Source organism: Aplidium turbinatum, chromosome 4, assembly GCF_918807975.1.
Source record: "Aplidium turbinatum chromosome 4, kaAplTurb1.1, whole genome shotgun sequence".
Taxonomy (NCBI): Eukaryota; Metazoa; Chordata; class Ascidiacea; order Aplousobranchia; family Polyclinidae; genus Aplidium; species Aplidium turbinatum.
This window is the reverse complement of record NC_137475.1, coordinates 12,385,005-12,403,770: the sequence shown is the minus strand read 5'-3', so window position 1 is coordinate 12,403,770 and position 18,766 is coordinate 12,385,005. Positions and strand designations below refer to the sequence as shown.

Sequence of the window (18,766 nt, the reverse complement as noted above, 5' to 3'; positions counted from 1 at the left end):
TGCATGCTGTACACCCTATGTTACGTCTTCTTTTGTTTTAATAACCATTGTAAATTATAATCAATAGGGCACCACAAAAAGGTAAAAATGCGGAAATTTCCCCAGGGTAAATTGGCACATTGTCCGCAAAAGTAAAGCATTAAAGCCACTGTAGAAAAGGCAGAAACCCAATCTTGGCGTCTAAGCTATATTGTATAACATATAGCCTTAAAACCGGATTAAGTAACAACTTGCAATCCAAGATAATTTATCAAGGCAAAAAAATCAATCAAAAAATGTTGAGAAGGAAGGTCTGGTTTTTGTTGTCTTGGAAATAAAATCCTGGTTCTGCCCTTGATTTACAACTATAGAAAAGTATAACCTAAATAAATCTATACAGCCATAAAACAATGTTTAAATTTTTTTTAACATAACGTCATTGCTGTGTTGTACATTTGTACAATATAGATGCCAAGACAGGGTTTCCACCTTTTCTACAGTGTCTACATCGGCATTACTTCTTCACTTTTGCTGACAATGCACCATTTTTACGCCAGAAAAATTTCTGCATTTCCGCCTTTTATTTGTGCCCTAACCAATACCTAGTTTTTTTACCGGTTGGTTGTTTTAGCATTCTTTCTGTTATCAAGAGTTCTTCAATCCTGTTTTAGTCAAATGGATAACAGTGTTGCTTTGAGACCTTTACCACGCCGTGCTCTACCCCATTTAGAATCAAGTATTATCAGAAGTGATGAAAATGCATCAAATTCCAGGTACGGTACTAGCATTTTTTGTTTGTTTATGTATATTATTGATTTAATATTTAACCACCAGCTATGATAGCCATAAATTTCAGTCTGGTTTACAAAATTTTAAGTAGTACCGTACCATGCGTAAAAGTTAAATTATAAAACTCACTGATTGAATTTTATTGACAAATTGATTAGATCATTACAGAATCTTTTATATTGTTATATTGTTGTGTATGATATCTTTATTTTAAGTCTTCACAGCAATGTGAGAATAGAATTTAAGCATTATTTTATAACATACAAAGTAACTTACGTATGTGATATATGAATCGTTTTGTGAAATGAGAAAAAAATTGCTAGACTCATTCTTTAATTTAGCAGAAAATAGTTCTAAACTGTATTTGCTATATATAACATGTATTGTGTAATGTGTATTACTTGTTCCACAGGCTCATTGCTTGTTAGATAATGCGAAAACTAGTTGTCTGATCTTAGCATATATATATAATGATTGTGCTAGCATTTTGCATCATCATGTGTTAGTGCTCCTGCCTACAAAAAAGTTAGGAATAAAAGGCAACACCGTTTTCATATTTTTTCCTGTCAGATGCTGTTTGAATGGTCTTTATTTAAAAAAAAAAAATTGACTAAAAGACACTTTTCAATGCAGTCTGGTATACTTCTATTCAACAAGTTACAAGGTGATGGTGTCTCACTGAAATGTATTTTACCAGAAAGGGGCAGTGAAACTCAATTCCAAACTTCCTAATGCAAGACATAGCCTTGCAAAAGTCATAAGGAGTTATAGTTCTTTCATTTTAAAATTAAATAGTTTAACTTTAGGATGCTCCACTACCAAATTATAACAGTCTGAAACTCTTGTGTTTTATTCGAAAGGTTGATAGGCAATGTTTTTGTGTTATTATTTCAGAGCTTCAAATTCTGAATACAATCAAGATGTTAGTGTAAGAGACAAGCCATCTAACACACAACGTTCAAGACGTAAGCGACCTCCGAGGTAACTCTTAGGAATGATCTAAATTTCAAAAGTTTTCTTACTAAGTTTTGAACAAAATAGGCCTACGCTTGCATATTTGTTTACACAAACACATTTTTTTGGTTTCAAAACATACCCACTGTTTCACTTTTTTATTTTGCTTCGCTTACTGTGTTGTTCGGCTGCATGGTCAAGTGGAGAACAGGCATTGTACTAACACTTGAAAAATCAGCTTAATTTCTTCTCTGGATAGTGTGGCTATGTAGTTATTATGTGACAATATACGATAAAATGTTATGATGCAGATGCAAAATAGTGGCTCACTTATTTTTATGCTGCTATGTGCCTAGCATGTCGAAGTTTTTTGCTTCTGTTTTTTCTGTGAAGCATACAATTTGTAAATGGAAATTATTTTTTTCTTTGTGCATTCAGACCAACTCCTCAACCAATTGTTCTGGCAGAAGAGAGAGTAGATTCAATATCAGAACTCAATGCTAGAGGTTTGTCTTTCATACTTAGTCTCTGCATTTGCCAATTTGTTTTGAGATGAGAGTCATCATACAAATACCTCAATTTAAGATTGTTACTTTGGTTTAAAAATAATAACTAACTGCAACCTAAGACCTGTGCAACCTTACCAGTCACAAAGAAAGATTTAATGTATGTATAATAATTATGTATGGCCCACCCCCAACATAATTGTTAATAGCTCTCAATGATGCAGCATTGCTTGCTGCTGTGATCATTTCTCTCCTGAAGATTTAAGCCATTCACTAGTTAATATTTTGTGGAATTGTACAAAAAACTTGAAATAGTCATTGAAAGAACTCATGCTTACACATAGCCAAGATTGCTTATGTTAGATTGTAGTTTGTATTTGCTTTATTTTTGCTTTAATTTTGTAGATAATTCTTCAATTGCGGTTTTGAAGTGGTTTGACTTGAATTTATCGAACACTTTCTAATACATCTATGGGTGTTAGATGGACTATTTTGATTGATCACATCAAAACCCTTCTAAAACATCACTGGACTTTGTACATCAATAAGCAGATAGATTTATTGCGTAGTAATGCAGCCTACTTTGTTGTGCCTCTGCGCAGCTGTGCTGAAACTTATAGGTTATATTGAGAGCAATGCAAAAACATTTCATAATTGTCGACATGGGTGATATTTTATTTTATCAGCTAGCCAAACTTTTGCTTGCTGAAATTGGTTTGACTTTGTGCAGGTGAAGATCAGACAAATCAATCTACAGTATCTGCTCAGTCGAAACGAGCTCGTACAAGACGAAGACAGGCCAACAAAAGTCAGTCGGTTCGGTATGTAACAGTTTAATTTTCTTGATGCATTCTTGTCTTGATTAATGCTGTGGTTGTGCATTCAAGTAAGAGTATAACTTACAAAGTCTTGCTTATTGGCAATAGAAAATAAATTTGCTTGATATGCAAATCCTATGTTTTAAAAGTTTAAATCAAGAAACAATACAAGTATGAAACACACTCAATTTTTTCCATATATTTATTGATATATAGTCTTTTTGATTGTGAAGATAAGTAACGCCGTTAACAGTATGACTTGTGTTTTTACTTCGTCGATGTAATTCCAAGTCTTATAATAATTTATTTGTAAAAAGTAAAACACACAACTATGCTAATGCTTTGTTATTTGATTGTAGAGTCTTCACAAAAGTTACTTTGTGTTGAAAGTTTCGTCTTCAAATATGTAGTAAAGCGCTTGTGGTTCAGATTTCTCTTCTTACAATAATGCAGTTGTTATTGTTAACAGATGTTGTTTGTTCCTAAGTAAGACATATTGTAGGAGTATTTTCTAACCTATCAAACTTTTGTATCAACTACCTGTCTAACTGTAACATGTTTGGTAATTAAATTCTTGAAATTATGAACAAAATGTTTTTTTTTTTTACAGTTCGGCTGAAGTGATCACTAACGGTCATGCTCTAACGAGCATTGTCAGCGAAGACGACGTTGTTCCTGTTGATCGTATCGATCACGTCACATCGATGTCCGCTCTTCCTGGGGTAGCGGGAGGTGGAGCCAATAGCCAGCCTCAAAAGAAAGTCTACGTGCAGACCACATGTAAGTTCATGCATTTTTCTATTATTATTGTTGAAATTAATGTGCAACTTGTGCTTAAGGATTTAAAGAACTGCTGTCAAATCTATGACAAGAGTAGCGTGTTTTGTTGTGTCCAGACTTATGTTCGGTTGTTGAAAGTTTGGACAGAATAGTAAGTAAGCCGATCTGTGATCTTTTTTTCAAGCTGGTCATACAGTGCCTCGTCAAACCAGGCTATCGGTGAGCGTCGAACCGCTCGAGGTAATTTTAACGGTGGTCAGACGTTCTCACCACTCCACCACGCGTGGACGAAGTTTCCTTTTTAGATTTGATGTTTTGTAAATAGGCTACTGTGAATTGATAAAACAGAGTTTTTTAGAACTGTTGAAAATGCTAACAAAATTTAAAAATATGTCAAAATGCTAAACTCACAAAATAGCCTGTTAAACGCATTAAAAGAAATTTGGCTGTAAAACCGCCAATATGGCAATTCTGAACGAGCGTCATTTTGTCCGGCAATGTTTGGCTTCAAGTCCAAATGATCATAGCGACGTCCACGCGCCACGCAGCTGACAAGATCTGCATTGTGACGCATCTATGGTTTTTTAACTTTCAATGCATCCATTCAGTTCAGCAAACACAATAAAATCCTTGAAAATATCTACAACAATATTTTACACACTATAACACCTCAACACTATTCTTAATTTTCGTTTTACTGCATTCAGTTTTTTATCAAAATGGTGTTTAACGAGAAGCATTTGCCTAATCCTTACAGAGTTGCATTGAAAAAATCAATCTATGAACACTATTTCCTTGTGAATTGCGTTTTCTTTTATCAACAAAATAAAAAAAAAAAACATTGCAGTTTAGTCTCAATTCATCTTGTTAAAAGTGTTTTTACTGCTTTTACAATTTTGTGCTTTTAAGTATTTCCACACCCAAGAGTAGTTCAAAAACTTAGATTTTCTTATGGCTTTATCGCTTCTTTTTATAAAAAATTAACTTGAATTTTTTTTTGTTATTTTTCAGCCGGTTTCATAAGCCACTCCAACGAATGGCTGGCCTCCAGACAAGCCGTAGCTGCGAAGCACTCGATGCAAAGAAGCGACGTGGACGTCTTGATCACGAAAACTTCCCAAGTGGCTTTAAGCTTCCACAACGCCTACATTTTTTTCTGCACTCTATTGCATGGAGTTCTGGCCGGACTGGCGATTTGGAATGTACGACGTTTTGTGGCAGTTCAAACTACAGAATGTCTTGGTTGTTTTTTTATAGAAAATCATTAACCAAAGCTCAGCAGTCAGCTCTATAATAAATTTTGGAAAAACTGCAACTCTTTGCTCTATCTAAAAAAGATATTATCTTGAGCATTTTTTTGCTTCGCCTTGCACTGTTCATGCCAAGTTAATTTATATGGTTGTCTTCATAAAATTCGGTTGATTTCTCAGCCAACAAAATATATTTTTAACTTCATTTCAATATTAATAGGCCCAGTCGTTTAATTGATGCAAGTATGACCAAGTTTAACAGTTCGTTGATGCTTTTTTAGGTAGTCCTGGCTTTTGTTTTGAGTTCATCCGGGGAAGACAACTTCTTCCTGCAATACAGTTTGTTAGCTCAACCGGCACAAACGACTTTCTACATCCTATTGGTTCTGTGCTTCCTGTCTGCTATGGACAGGCAAGCAAGCTCTCATTTTCAGAGTGTCAACTATCATAGAGCTATTCTTTACATCAGAGGTGACGAACCTGCGGCCCGTCTAAGAATTTTGTGTGGCCCGCAAAACAATTTGACAATCGCTCATGCATAAAAGACAAAAGACATCTCAAAGCTGTTTTATGCCTTCAGATGAGGCTGACAGATGAAAATCTTAGTTTGCATTTGAGAGTTGCCACATCGTCTGTTCGACCTAATATTGAACGCTTAGTCAAGCAAAAAACTTTCCAAAAATCCCACTAAGCAAAAAAATTCAATGCTTTAATGTTAGTTTTTAATATTTTATGCTTCAATGCTGCATTAGATACCGTAGCTTCAGCTGTATGATTTGCATGGGCTTTTGTTCGTTGTTTGAAAAATAAATTTCATTAACTGATTTGTTGTTTCGGAGCATAATGGTCGAAACATTTAGTCAACTTGAGCAAACAGGATGTGCTGTCGCTCTATCTTTTTTGCTCAAGTTGATTTGTTTTTATTTTTTACTGTTGTACTTGTATGTTTCGATTCTGCTTGTTTCGATTTTAGATTCGTTTCGATTCGATTGTTTCGTTTCGATTCGATTGTTTCGATTCGTTTCGAAGATAATTTCAACTGTGTGTGTTTTATTACTTTCATCTGCCGTTTGTTACTTTTCATGAATAATATCTTGAGTCGCTTCTAAAAGATTTCATAGTAGGTTACGATTAAAAAGGTGTGTGGCCCGATGACTCATGTGTAATTGACAAAGTGGCCCGCGACCGCAAAAAGGTTCGTCACCCCCTACTTTACATGCTTGTGCGTTGGATTTTTATTCGTCGTTGTCGTTATTATTGCATTGCTTTTTGGTAAAAGCAAAACCATTGAAAAGATGTCAATTTTATCTAGAGTGATACCGATGTATCGGTATCGGTGATATCGGCCATTTTTTGAGTATCGGTATCGGCAAAGTTTGGCCGATACTGTGGCCGATACTAAACTTGTAAAAAAAAAGGTGTTTGCTTGGGATTTTTTGCAGAAGCAAAGATATAGATTTTTTAAAGTAGTAACTAACGTCACATTAATGTAGAAAAATAACAACCTGTTCAAATTTTTGATACCTCACACTCCCATGACTTCATGCGCGCACCTTTTGGCATTGTTTGCTTAGTGGTTCTTTCATTCAAACAAAACGTTTTGTTTCAGCAGTTTTGCGTTGTTCGATTCTTAAGTTGTGAAGGAGACTCTATTTCTCCAATATTTATCATTTGTGTTTTTTTTTACTCTCAGCAGAGGATAAAATCAGGCCCAGACTACCCTGGTAGCAAAAATGTATAATTTTGTATCGTTTTTACATTGCTAAACGTTTAAAAAACCCATGTAACTTGGTTGTTTTTAGTAAGCTGGTTCTATCAGTTTGTGATTTAATTTCCACCTTTCGTTGTAATAAACTCACCAAGCTTAAACAATGTCATGGCAGAGTAAGTAGGCTCAAAATGAAAGCAATGGCACTACGAATCCTTACTAAACTAATCAATATATGGTCTTGTTGCCCCTAAGATGACAACCTCATTGTGAAGAAAGGAGCGTCCTTCCCGTCCATCAGCACAAGGCTGAGCAATCACTAGTACAACGAGCAGTTGCGATTCGCTAACCATAACGGTGTGGCTTCCACTCCAGCCATTTAGACCATCCAATCAACTATATATATGTTTCTCGGCAGCCGTTTTGTAGCCAGCATTGACATCGACAAGAATTGAAATGGCTAGTGTGGAAGCTACACCGCTGTGGTTAGCGAATCGCAACTGATCACTGTACTAGTGAGTGCTCAACCTTGTGCTGATAGCCTGGAAGAACGCTCCTTTCTTCACAAGGAGGTTGTTATCTTAGGCGCAACAAGACCATTTTGATTAGTTTAGTGAGGATTCGCAGTGCCATTGCTTTCATTTTGAGCCTACTTATTCTGCCATGACATTGTTTGAGCTTGGTGAGTTTATTAAAACAAAAGGTGGAAATTAAATCACAAACTGATAGAACCAGCTTACTAAAAACAACCAAGTTACTCAGGTTTTTTAAACGTTTAGCAATGTAAAAACGATGCAAAATTATACATTTGGCCTGGCAAAAGCTTTTCAACCAAATGACAAGCGCCCTTAGATTGCACATTACTTGTCGAATAGTTTTTGTACGACTACACAAATCACTTGGTTTACATTTTACATCTTATTATCAATTATTATGATAGCCTATTTGGAGAGTTTGCGCAAACCCTTTATTATTTTTTCAGAAACCCCAATTATGATGTAAATGTAATGTTTCTTCCCTTATACCCCAGTCCTCAACTACGGTGGTGTATCATTACTAAAACCTACTATTATGACAGAACAATGCGGCTGAGATTAGATTCTTGAATCTTTAATAAATTATGCCAATTGAAAGCTTTTTTAATAGTTTTATGCAAATAAGGTAAAACTTGGCATTTGATATAATTCCTTGCAAATACCAAAATTGCTTCTTTTTGTAACACCAAAGTATCGGCCAAAATATCAGTATCGGTATCGGCCTAAAAAAGTGATATCGGAATCGGTATCGGCCAAAATATTGGTATCGGTACATCTCTAATTTTATCTGACACTTGACAACCTCATAACATTACAGACATAAAATTTATTAACGTCAATTGTCTTAACATTGTTTGTTACCACGATAAAAAAATGAACATATATAACATAAATAAACAAGTAAAAAAATCATAATATTATTTCGGCCTTAACTTGAAAGGACTTTTAATTTTCAGATTTAATTTTGCAAAGTCTGGGCGCAGCAAGGTGATGAGTTTGGCTCGAATCGAACCAGGAGCGTGGACTGTTGTTGGTGAGTGCTTGAACTTTCTTTGAGCGATGTGATGTTTATACGTATAATGAAACTACCCGAAAAAATGACTTCCAAAAGTACTTATGCTATCTTAGAAATGCATTAAAAAATGAAGAAAAATATGGAATTGTTTAAATGCTGCAGAATTATATGTAAAGAGTGGGCTCTTTTCGCTTGTAAATGCATTTAAAATGTTAGTCTTTGCTCTTATTATATTCTTAGTTACTCCACACTTCCCTTTGAGAACACAGCTTTCATATGATCTGCCAAAAGCAAAACTAGAAAACAAAATTAAGAGCTTTCACCTTAAAAAGTTGAATATTGCCACAAATTAATTTGTCAAGATGATACGCAAATCGTACAGCATAGATCTTTTCTGGTAGAAGTTCATAAAACTTTTTGTTTCTTACTTTTTTTCTTGCAATTGCAATTGCTGCTGCAACTCAAGATTTCTTCTATCTATCGAGATATCTACCCTGAAGCTTTGTGGTTTCGTTGTTTTCATTTCAGTTTTTCTGAAACAAAAATACTCTCATATATAAAATTACATGTAATAATATATACAATTACATATATAATATATAAAATTTAAATAATAAGGTGGCTGAACGTTTAAAATCCGAAATCGCAGAGTGCAAATCTCGATCTAGCTAAAATTGATTGGAAATAAGACACAATGCTTTTTCAATGGCGAAAATCATAGCCGAGTACACGAGTAGTAAATTCATCATTAGGAGTTTGTAACGTAGACTAATACTGTAAGTAAGGAACAGGCCTAATAAACACCGGCCTAATGACCGACCGTCTGCTCATAAAATACTAGAAATACAATTGTTGACTGTAAATTTTTTAGAAATTTTGGGAAGAGCATGACCCATTTGTCCCCCCCTGGCTACGCCTTTGACTGCCGTGTTGCAGCTGGGATCATCACTCATGTCTTCTCATTTTTAAATGCTAAACACTGAAACTCAGTTCATCAATAAGTTACAATGGCTATTGATATAGTCAGTTCTCTGCTAATCCATTTACCTTGAGGGTGCCGCTCGGAATCTTTTTATTACCCTACTTCCCAGACAGCAAAATTTGTCATTTTTACATGGATTCAACGTCTGCAGACGTCTAAGTAACCTCATTGTTTTGCTTTGTGTCGATAGTTCATCTTAACCCTCACTGCAACACTCACGTTCGAACTTTACATTTTACTGGTTGACAACGAAATGTTGTAAAACCAAGGTTTATGTTATTTCGACGTCATTTAACAATAAGGCAATATAAAGAATATGTGGATTGTGAAGCCTAGAACAAAAATCCCAAATTTGAATGAGTGTATGTTCAGCTTACTTCCTCGCCTTCATGTTCAATGTTGGATTGAGTGGCCTTGACTTTTGGATAGGGAGGATATCCACACAAGCACAACTCAACGAAACTATTACCGACGCCTATCCCAATGCAGATCCTGCCGGGTATGGGCAGATACATCACATAGAGTTACTATTCACTAAAAACCTTAACATGCTGTTTCACTCTAACTGGGATCATTGAAAGGTTCTTTTTCAAAAAGAAATTATTGCTTGTTGAACTTATGTTGTTCAACGTTATTTTGTGCCAAGTTTTTGTTCATTTAAAAAAATGATATTTATTGAAACCTTATCCCGACCACGTGATTAATATACATTTTAAATTTCTGCCCTATCTTTTCAATTACATCTGCAATTTGACAGCTGTAGACCTTATCATGAACCATTGTAAGCAATATTCGCTGTGATGTGTTGGATTGCGCTCGTACAACCAACAAATAATTTCCGGTATTGTTTCTCAAGGACGTTATCAACCTGGCATGCATTGAACGTTCTTCGGGCCTCGTTTGCTCTGATTGGTTGGCTTCTCATTGCAATTCGACCCACAGAAGACGACACGGCCAAGAGTATGTTTCTTTAGCTCACTTTTTGACGCATATTTGAAACTACTTTACATGAATTATGCAAAAAAACGTATGCAATTGCAACGTTTAAAGTGAACATTTTATTGATACAGTAGTTCCCACTTATTAAGCCCACCTCTGGACCGGACGATTTTGGGCTTATTAAACGGGGAACGTTTCTCTGTCACTCCTATACATTCAGTAATTTTGGACTGGACTAAATTGGGCTTATTAAGCGGATGGGCCTATTAACGGTGGGCTTAATCAACGGGGACTACTGTACTACCAATAATAATTGTCATTGGGAATTGTAGATCTGTTACTTTTGGTGTTGCTACAAGATTTGTTTTTTTTTTAACCTGATTTGTTGTTTGCAGTCAAATAATATAACTACACTATAGTGCTAGGTTTGCTAGCTACAGACATGTACCGTACGTGTATTTGTGATCTGTGAGTTGCTGCAGCAGTTGGGGTGTTTTGACCGTTACACACTTCAATATAGGGCGATTTTTCCTATAAATCGCCCGATTGCAGCATTGTGACTCTTCTAGCACTCATCCAAAAAGTTTCTTGCTTTGAGAACTTTGTTTGGTAATTACAGAAGAAAACAAAAGTAATGGCAAGGGTGAGAAGCGAACCCAAGTCATCGAAATGACTACCTTCCTTACTCTAAAACGCTAGGCCACGCTATCGACGGCGAAACTCTTACTTAATTTAGTTTTTATCAGAAATGTTTCGAGAAAAACGCTCACAATATCTCGTGCATGTAACACTCCATCTGTTGCAGCGACCTACCGATTACAAATACGTGTACCGTACGACATGAACAACTTCAGGCATGTTTTAACGTTTTTAAGGTTTTGCAATTTTTCTCTTCATTGACGTGCTGTTATATCGCTTATTATAGCTAGTACTATCGTTTCTTTCTGGACATGTTAATGATATCATGTGAATTTTTTGGTGATGAAGAAGGCTATTCTATCTTTCAATTCAAATTATGTTACTTTCTATGCTACTTGACAAAGACATATCAGGCTGACACCGTACCTCAAATCACTTGTGTAGTGTTGCTCGTTTCAACAGTATATCTCGCATAAGTTCTTTTTCATCTTCGTCTCACCTTGTGCCTCGCTAGGTTATTTTTTTATCCATCACATTTTAAAATGATTTCATTTACATGCACACATTAATTTAAGCAACTTGTTTCTAGCTAGCACAGCTAGATTTTTACGTTTCCTTACGGTTTGTTAGATTCTAGTTTTCACGTTTTCGGAATTGAAGGAACGTTTAGAGTTTTAAAGTAGGCTATCTCATCACAAGGGCGGCTAGCATGTTTTGCTGTACTGATGACAAATGTATGCTCTCTCCGCTTTCAAGCTGTTCAATCAACCTGTAAAATTGCGATAACCAATTTCGCTTCAAAATATTTAAGAGCGTTCCCATAAATGACGAAAACTACCCACCTACTCTGTATTTGCTACTCTCGGCTACTCTATGGGCATGGAAACCATTTGCCTTGGTTAGAGTTTTTTTTGTCATTTTTGCTCATTGGCATTGTTTGGCATACAGTTATTCTGTTTGTATATACAGTACAAAAATATAATGAATACTTTGTATTTCTATTTCTAAAACAAATTTTGAGATGTTTATGTGCGGTCGTTTTCTTAAAATTAAAGTTTTTCCGATTCCCTAATTGAAATGCAATCTTTGTAAAAGCGTTGTAAGACTCATCAAGTTTAAATCTTTAAATTAAATTGTAAATCATACGGTACCTCAACACCTTACTTCAGCATAATTCTGCATGTAGTAAACGTAACATGCAATCTTTGTAATTCCCAATTCTTGCCAAGTACAAAGTTGCATTAAAAGTCAAATTAATGAAACAAATTTCGCAAAGAGCAGGCACTCTACTCCTTTGTCTTGTCGATTTGACATTTCCAGACATCAAATCTATCACATCAAACGTTAAAATTTCATTACGTTCTTGTTTTGATTCAAACACGGTCGTAATTAGAAGCTGATATGATTATACAGCCTTAGCTTAATTAGTATCGACTATTAATTGCTGCGATGAGTGACGGGAAACAAGTTAGCAACAGCTGACGAGAGGCTTATTATTTGACAATGTCTAGCACAGACAAAGCGCATGCCACATTCGTTTAGTTTTTATAATAGTCGCTTGTATTGGTGGTTATGAAATACAGTTAACGCATCACAAAGCTATATCTTTGTGTGCGTTTCATAAGAGACACTTTTATAATTATGCTAACGACAAATGGCTGTATACGACGGTTAGCAGTGAGAAAAGTTATCAGACATTTTTTAAAGCACAAGTGGGTTAGCCATTTATTTAGCCCACCATTTGCTCATCCCTTCTATTTTACGCCGAAGTGGGTTTTGTAAAATGTATGAAGACTGTCTTCCATCTTTCGATTGAGCTTTGAGAAGAAAAATCTTACCATACTGCATCAGGCATATAATTTAACTTCAAGTGAACTTTCAAGCTAGGTTACTTGGATTATGAACAGCTCTGTGAATCATAGGTTATGAACGCTTTGTCATTGAGATGACATTCCAATAGACACGATGAGAAATTGAGCTTCACAAGTTTAACATTGCAGTAGTTGAGTTCTCAAGTGTCCTTGTGCCGTACGCTTAACCAGTAGGTGGTCTTGCACATAAATTTAAGAAAAACTTGCGAAAGAAAGATGTCTTGGAAATACGTGGACGATCTCTTGCTGAAACTGAGTAAGAACTCGACTCTGATTGGAAAGTACTGGGTGATGTCGATTCTACTGTTCAGGTGAGGTTTGAGCAGATACTCTTCGCAAATTCTACATCACAATAGCTGCTGTATATTATGACCAAGAAGTTGTAAAATATTTTTTCAGCAATAGGCTATTTATCTTTTCAAGATTGATTATACTGTATAATTAATGTTTCAGTATTTTTTTGACATTTATTAAAAAAAAACTTTTTAGCAAAATAGATTTTCACAATCTGCAATATTCCACAAGTCAACGTTGTTCGCTTAATCCGCTTTCCATTATTTATCTGAAGAGTTGGGGTTTGTTTTGATGCATGCTCTCCCTGTGAAATGCGCACACCAAATCTGCTCATCAGTGATTGCAATTACAGGTTGATTGTTCTCACAGTATTCGGGGAGCACGTTTGGAGTGACGAGCAGCGAGAGTTTACGTGCAACACCAAGCAGCCTGGCTGTGAGAATGTAAGTCATTATGTAAGCACAATCATGTTTTGCCACACCAATTGTCTTAATGTTTTTTTGTTTGCCAAGGTGTTTCGTGTTTTAAATTAAAGTTGGTTTTGCCTGCAGTTGATGGAAAAAAGGTTTAATTTATTTTTTCATATTTTGTCATAAACTTACAGATGAAAAAAACTTTAACTGGTTATAAAAACAGTTCTTTTTTATTGTTTCAATATAGTTGGTATCTACACATGCAGATGTAGAGTAGCCTACTATGTTTTCATACCCTGTCCAAACAGTTACCGTTTTTACATCGAATCAACGTCTTGTAAGTAGCGACATCGAAACGATGTAAAGTGTCAAATTTTGTTAACTGGCTATTAGGGTATTAGTTTTATCAAAGTCATTCGTGACATTTAATTTTTATTTTTGCTGAAGTTTGGCTTAACTTGCATCGAGTTGCAATAACTTACGTAGGAACATTCGCTGGGTGGTACGTTTTCTAGTTTGTTCTATATTCACCGACTTATTTTGAGTTTTGAAACTACCGAGTATTTGTACTGGAATCCAGAAATCTTTCTTTACGTACAAGTTTCAGTAAAAATCCGAAATTGATGTTTAAATATTTGTCTGCGGTTTTTGTTCTATTTTCTTTTGACTGTTGTTTCAATAGATGTTACCAGCAGCTTTCTTGTGGTTTTATTAGGTTTGCTTCAATGTGTTCACCCCGGTATCGAACATACGAATGTGGGGACTGCAGATGCTAGCTGTCTCTATACCCGGCGCTTTTTACTTCGTCTATGTTCTCCACGTGGTAAGTCTTAGCAGCTGGTTTTCATTTTCAGACTTGTTAATAGGGCAAATTTTGTGAATTTCAAAGTAACGACTAAAATCAAGATAAGATATTAGTTGTAACCTACATTTTATAATTTTGTTGTAATACTTTCTATATATACAACTTTATTTAAAGTGTCTTATCAACATTGCCATCGACTTAAAATTTATAAGTAACTTACTCACTTTGTAGTGGATTGAGTTGAAAAATGGTGCATTTTGACTAAACGATGTATCTGAACTAAAAAAAAAACAGTTATCTTGTTCGTAAAATACATTACTAAAATGTCGGAAACCTTTGGTAATTTAATGCTTCCTCACCACTCCATTATTGACTACAACAGGTATCACGAAAGAGGACACCGAATGAAAACAATTTTCAAGAGGCTGCCAGTTGTGATGGAAACGCCAACACTGTTGTTGACAAGAAGCAGACACGACAGAAACTTGACATAGGTCGGTCATAAATTTCAATCTTTTGCTTATTATAGTGTAGTTGTGTGAGTAATAATAAAACGTTTTTAATGTATAGCGCTGTATCTATCTCGGATACGCGTTGCTCTCCGCGCTTTACAAAGCAGACAGTCTCAGTGCAACCGGATACAATATTACCGTCTATGCATTCCTTTGCCGGGTGCCAAGCAGGAACAAGTTTCAGTACCACTTTTAAAAAGTCTTTGGTATGACCCTGTAGGGAATCGAACCCACCTATTCAAAGGCGGATACGCTAACACTAAGCCACCGAGCCGGATTTTAGAAGAATATTAGTGTAGAACGTAGGAGAGTAGTAGATTTTAATAAATTATGTGTTGCAGACCAAAAGCAATAATGCAAACACAGCACATTAACGAAAAAATTGAGACAAAACGAACGTTGCAACAATGTCATTAACATCCCTGAACGCAGCATTATTCCTTCGACACGTCACTTATTATTTCTTGTTGTGTTAGGTTTAGTCTAAGAGAGTATGTATGAATAAATTTATGTAAATAATAAAGTAAGTCATCACCCACATATTGCTGCAAAATATCAGTCAATTGATAAACCCAACACTTAGATATGTAATTAACATATCTGTTCATATTTATGCTATCTGTGTAAACTTCTTTGTATATGCAGCAGCTTATTAGCAAGCGGCGCCACCATTTTGTTTTCAAGCTGGTAGATACCCTGTTGGGTTATTTTTATGTTGTTTAGTAAGAACGACCAGTGTCGTGACTTGTCGTTATTGCATCTCATTGCAAGTAACGTTAAATCGTGCAAACGCGAACGCACGGCCTGTTCAAATGTCATGTGACGCTATTTTCTTGCTTTTCTTCCCCTTCCTGAATTGTCAAGCATAACATTTGACACCAACCTATAGGCTGCAGCACAACATTCTCATTTCTTCCTAAATGGTGTCATATGATATTCCGAGCTATCTTTAGATTCTTTAATATGTTGTTATTTTACCATAGCGAAAACAAACGATTTTATCACGGCAGCAACGTATCTTGCCTAGACACAACGTCCACTGGTGACCCTGTTGACGCTTTGTGACTGTAGAGACGCGTCGGGCTTTTGAACCAGCGTCTTGTAAACTATATGGACGCGATTTCACTTCCCTAGCTGTGACAAACGTTTAATGCCCCTTCTTCGCTGTTTCAGGTACACTTCACGGCGCCACCAAGCGCTGGAAGCTACTCACTAGTCACGTGATCCCATCTGACCTGCAAAAGTCACGTGCTCGTTGCATATGGAGCTTCTACCTCTTCCACATCGTCTTAAGGATAATGGTCGAGTGCGTGTTTGTGTTTCTGCAATATACTGTGTATTTTTATAGGTAAGTTGAAAAATTTGCTTCACACTTGAACAAATGTCAGCGACGTTTTTTTTCGCCTTTTTTTGTATCAGCTTTACTACTAACCTATACAAGAGATTTGTCCTACTTTGTATAATGAGCCTGTAGTTTTGATGATTTGGTTTTGCGAATGGTTTTGCTCTCGTACTCTTCCATTCAACTTGTGCATGGCTCGCGTTTGAAATCGAAAGGGTTTGTATAATTATCGTGAATGTACTTTTTTTGGCATTCAAAGAAATAAATACATGGCTTTTCAACGTTTGTATTTTAACCTTCGAAAATATTATTAGTATTATTGTGGTTGGTGTTGTAGATATGTCGGTTGATTGTGTCGGAGAGTTGACACCATGGTAACCAACAATTTATGAAATGTACCATTTTTGGAACTTTTGTTTGATTACCTTTGTCGCAGTCAAAAGTTCCACGTAATAAGACAGGTCCAACTCCGCTCAGTTGCCCACTTCGGATATGCACTTTGAGGAAGTCTTATCTTGTACTGCCTTTTCGTGACATTCGTATGCACATTTTTAACGACGGTCTTTTGTACTTTGATGTTCAGATGGACAATTCCTGAAGTGTTTCAATGCTCGCAGTGGCCGTGTCCACATACTGTAGACTGCTTCATCAGCAGGCCTCACGAAAAGACCATTTTCTTTCGTTACATGTTTGTTGTGTCTGGACTTTCCGTGCTCTGTAGTCTATTGGAACTGGTCTACATATCATGGAGTGGCTGCAGGTGAGCTGGTGTTAAGCATTGTGTGTTGTTGTTTGCTGAATAAATTTTAAAGTTTTTCTTTATTCCAGGGAAGTTCCCCCTTTATTTGGCACCACTCGTTCTAATTTCTGCAACGTAGTAACCTAGTATTCTTATTTTAAATTTTGATTATTATTATTACATTGTACTTCATCATATCACCCTTATTGGAATATCTTAGCTGCTATGCGGCTATTGTAAGCTCCTAACCTAAAGGTTTAAGTTTTTTTACGTCATCCAGAACTATAAGTTGATTTAAAAGCAAAAAAGTTACTCCATATCCAATCGATTGTCATCTTTTGAATAATTTCAGGCATTTTCACGCGAAGAAACACCAGAGGCGCAAGAGAGTAACTCGTCACCCTCCTCCGCCGATATACACTCCTTCAAACGCGAGCAGGTTTGCCGACCGTCTCAACTACTCAGAACGCAGTCCTAGAGTGGGTCATCAGGGAGTGAAAATAAAGCCTCACTCGGGCCATTACGTCAGCAGTTCGGATCCAACATCTGTTGATGTCTCCTTGCAAAGCGACCTTGCCGACATTGAACCAGTGAACCGCGTCAGTTATCTATGACCTGGTCAAGCCATCGGACGATATTTTAACCTTTTCTTAACAACCTGTTGACTTTGCTCGCAACACTTAGCGACGAGGATGAGCGTTGGCGTGAGTGGTAGACCACCACACGTCGAATGTTCATGCATTTATCCAATCAAATAGCAAGTCCATCAGACTAACCTCTCGCAAAATGGCATCACTGTGACATCATATCCATGACTTAACAAGAACCTAATATAACGTCATAAGAACTCATTCGGATTTTCACACCTGGTCACGTCACTCTAAGGTCAATTTGTGGTTTTGTGTAGAAAATCTTAAATTGCATCATTCGCTGTCAGCGATGTACTTCAGCATGAGATGCATACGTTACAGTTTTATTCATTGCAGTTGTTACTTCCTTCTGTGTTAGTTATACGCGTCGTAATAAATTGTACTCTCCACTGACTAAGAATGGTGGTTATATAGTATATTCACAACAGGCTTTTTATTAGTAATGCATTACTTTCCTCAGGAGATGACAGGTTGTGTCTGTTCGGTTTTGTAGCTCAACAAAGAATAGCCATTGGCCAGTGACTCCGGTCTTGCGGCGCTGGATGGCATGAAAAATACGGAAATTATTTTCTTTAGACTATTATTTTTTTAGAGAGCTTTCATCATCATCAACCAATTTTGATTATACCGACCATGAATTAATCCTCATGTTGAGAGTGTGGCCTGTCTGTCTGTCGAGGGCAAAGTCGTTCTCTCCACACCTCGCGGTCTGTTGGGTGGACAGAGTCCATGTCCAGATCACGCTTAACAAGTTCTTTCTAAGAAATTTTATGTCTACATTGATCCCGCTGTGCTGCAATGTTGATGCATCTGATCTGAGAGATCCAGCCAGTGCTGCGCTCAAAGTGCCCAAGCCATCTCATTCTTCCCAATCGGAGGACTTCATCAATGTTATTTTAAGCTTGAATAAAAGAGTTTTAAACTGAATGTTGTTTCCAGGCTTGACAGCTTTGTTAAAGTAAACCACACAACATTTGTGATTGGTTTTGAACCAAGTTCTTTCAGTCTTTGCACCATAATGTGTAGTATCACTTACCGACCGTTCCTAGTGAATAAGATACACTTGACGTGTTTTTTAAAAATGATTTACGGGCGAAGTTTTGTAGCTACCTTAGCTTGGCTCTTAAATAACACAAACAATATAGCCCATACAAATATTTTTGATAAGTATTTCTTTGTTTTACTTTCTGCAGACGTCAAATCAATGCAAAAAAGCACTCATGTGCCGGTTGGATCGTCTGTCAA

The 18,766-nt window shown here is 36.3% G+C and overlaps 2 protein-coding genes across 2 annotated transcripts in view; both read left to right on the top strand.

The window, feature by feature from the left end:
• The first annotated feature begins 616 nt into the window (after window positions 1–616).
• LOC145768813 (transmembrane protein 237-like) overlaps window positions 617–18,766 on the top strand; it is a 31,535-nt gene continuing 13,385 nt past the window's right edge. The window contains exons 1-10 of the mRNA XM_082580412.1: window positions 617–752; window positions 1,663–1,749; window positions 2,161–2,228; window positions 2,959–3,049; window positions 3,657–3,826; window positions 4,838–5,028; window positions 5,358–5,488; window positions 8,277–8,353; window positions 9,690–9,816; window positions 10,174–10,277. Of these exons, the coding sequence (XP_082436538.1) occupies window positions 655–752; window positions 1,663–1,749; window positions 2,161–2,228; window positions 2,959–3,049; window positions 3,657–3,826; window positions 4,838–5,028; window positions 5,358–5,488; window positions 8,277–8,353; window positions 9,690–9,816; window positions 10,174–10,277 (1,144 nt within the window). The 5' untranslated portion in view covers window positions 617–654. The remainder of the gene's footprint in view (window positions 753–1,662; window positions 1,750–2,160; window positions 2,229–2,958; window positions 3,050–3,656; window positions 3,827–4,837; window positions 5,029–5,357; window positions 5,489–8,276; window positions 8,354–9,689; window positions 9,817–10,173; window positions 10,278–18,766) is intronic.
• On the top strand, window positions 10,666–17,914 carry LOC145768812 (gap junction beta-2 protein-like). The gene is made up of 7 exons (XM_082580411.1): window positions 10,666–13,077; window positions 13,413–13,503; window positions 14,189–14,296; window positions 14,661–14,772; window positions 15,964–16,138; window positions 16,716–16,892; window positions 17,224–17,914. The coding sequence occupies exons 1-7, from the start codon at window positions 12,983–12,985 to the stop codon at window positions 17,483–17,485; spliced, it is 1,020 nt and encodes a 339-aa protein (XP_082436537.1). The 5' UTR covers window positions 10,666–12,982; the 3' UTR covers window positions 17,486–17,914.

What these genes read in the sequence shown, in the direction of transcription:
- LOC145768812 (XM_082580411.1), top strand. Translation starts at nt 12,983, where the DNA reads ATGTCTTGGAAATACGTGGACGATCTCTTGCTGAAACTGAGTAAGAAC. An exon ending in ATGTCGATTCTACTGTTCAG is followed by an intron (nt 13,078 to 13,412) that starts GTGAGGTTTGAG and finishes TTGCAATTACAG; the next exon opens with GTTGATTGTTCTCACAGTAT. An exon ending in TCGTCTATGTTCTCCACGTG is followed by an intron (nt 14,297 to 14,660) that starts GTAAGTCTTAGC and finishes TGACTACAACAG; the next exon opens with GTATCACGAAAGAGGACACC.